This window comes from Myotis davidii, unplaced genomic scaffold, assembly GCF_000327345.1.
Source record: "Myotis davidii unplaced genomic scaffold, ASM32734v1 scaffold972, whole genome shotgun sequence".
Taxonomy (NCBI): Eukaryota; Metazoa; Chordata; class Mammalia; order Chiroptera; family Vespertilionidae; genus Myotis; species Myotis davidii.
The window spans coordinates 274262-275848 of NW_006283637.1; the positions used below are offsets into that span (position 1 = coordinate 274262).

Consider the following 1587-nt stretch of genomic DNA (forward strand, 5'->3'; position numbering starts at 1 on the left):
TAGTTTATTTCCACAAGAGGTGTAGTAATTGGTTGGCCATTCTTTTTTTTTTATTTATTGCTTAAAGTATTATAAAGAGTATTATATATGTCTCCTTTTTTTTTCTCTCCTTGACCCTCCCCTAGCCTCCCATGCCCCCCAGTGTCTTGTGTCCATTGGTTATGCTTGTATCCATGTATACAAGTCCTTTGGTTGATCTCTTACCCCGCCCCCAACCCTCCCCAGCTTTCCCGCTGTAGTTTGACAGTCTGTTCGATGTTGCTCTGCCTCTGTATCTATTTTTGCTTATCAGTTTATAATGGTCTTAATTATCCAAAATGAGTGAGATTGTGTGGTATTTTTCTTTCATTGACTGGCTTATTTCACTTAGCATAATGCTGTCCAGTTCCATCCATGCTGTTGCAAATGGCCATTCTTTTTCTTTGGTAGATGGTGAGCCTTTGGGTGTGCTACTTCAAGTTTGTCTTTGGTCAGGAATATCTTCTAGTATGTCATGGTAATATTTCTTCTCTATGTCTTCAAACTACATATTTAGGAATACTAATTATCAGCACTTGGGATCTCTGTTGTCCTTAACTTGCATGAGCTCACCAAGATTATGCTCTGCTGAAAAGTCTTCTCAGAGCCTCTTTTATGTCCCTGTTCCTCAGACTGTAGATGAAGGGGTTCAGCATGGGGGTGACCACCGTGTACATCACTGAGGCTACTGAACCCTTTCTGGAGGGTTGGTTTGTTCCAGATGTGAGATAGACCCCAAGGCCGGCACCATAAAACAAGGAGACAACTGAGAGGTGAGACCCACAGGTGGAAAAGACTTTATACTTACCCCTAATAGATGAAATGCCCATTATGGAGGAGACAATTCTAGAATAAGAAAAAAGAATCCCAGTCAGGGGAATAACACCCAGCAGGCTAGTTACAAAATATTGTAGGATGTTGTTGGCAAGGGTGTCAGAGCAGGCAAGCTTGAGGATCTGAGCAAGTTCACAGAAAAAGTGAGGGATTTCCGTCTCTTTGCAAAAGGATACCCTTAATACCATCAGACTTTGCAACAAAGAATAGGTCAGGCAGATTAACCAAGAAAGCAGAAGCAGGATATTACAAAGGCGAGGGTTCATGATGACCGTGTAGTGCAAGGGGTGGCAGATGGCCACAAACCGGTCATAGGCCATCACTGTGAGTAGCAAATCATCTAGCCCAGCAAAAAGCATGAAGAAATACATTTGGGTGAGGCAGCCTTCATACATGATGTCTTTGCTCTGCGTGTGGATGTTCACCAGCATTTTCGGGACGGTGGTGGTCGTGAAACAGATGTCGGTGAAGGACAGGTTGGAGAGGAAGAAGTACATGGGCGTATGCAGGTGGGAGTCAGAGCTGATAGCCAGGATGATGAGCAGGTTTCCTATAACACAGACTAGGTACATGTAAAGGAACAACCCAAAGAGGAGGGGCTGCAGGTTCACATCTTCTGAAAGTCCCAGGAGAATGAATTTTGAAGTAGCTGTTTGATTTCCTGCTTCCATTTACATTTATGGGAATTGCCTAAAGAGAGGCAAGAATTATGTTAAGACAGTAAAAAAGCAGGAA

The 1587-nt window shown here is 43.2% G+C and overlaps 1 protein-coding gene across 1 annotated transcript; it reads right to left on the reverse strand.

The window, feature by feature from the left end:
• Positions 1-571: 571 nt before the first annotated feature.
• Positions 572-1523, reverse strand: LOC102767147 (olfactory receptor 7D4). The gene has a single exon (XM_006753854.1). It carries the CDS (start codon positions 1521-1523, stop codon positions 597-599), a length of 927 nt encoding a protein of 308 aa, XP_006753917.1. The 3' UTR covers positions 572-596.
• Between the last annotated feature and the right edge of the window lie 64 nt (positions 1524-1587).

Coding starts and splice junctions, on each gene's coding strand:
- LOC102767147 (XM_006753854.1), bottom strand. CDS start 1,523: ATGGAAGCAGGAAATCAAACAGCTACTTCAAAATTCATTCTCCTGGGA.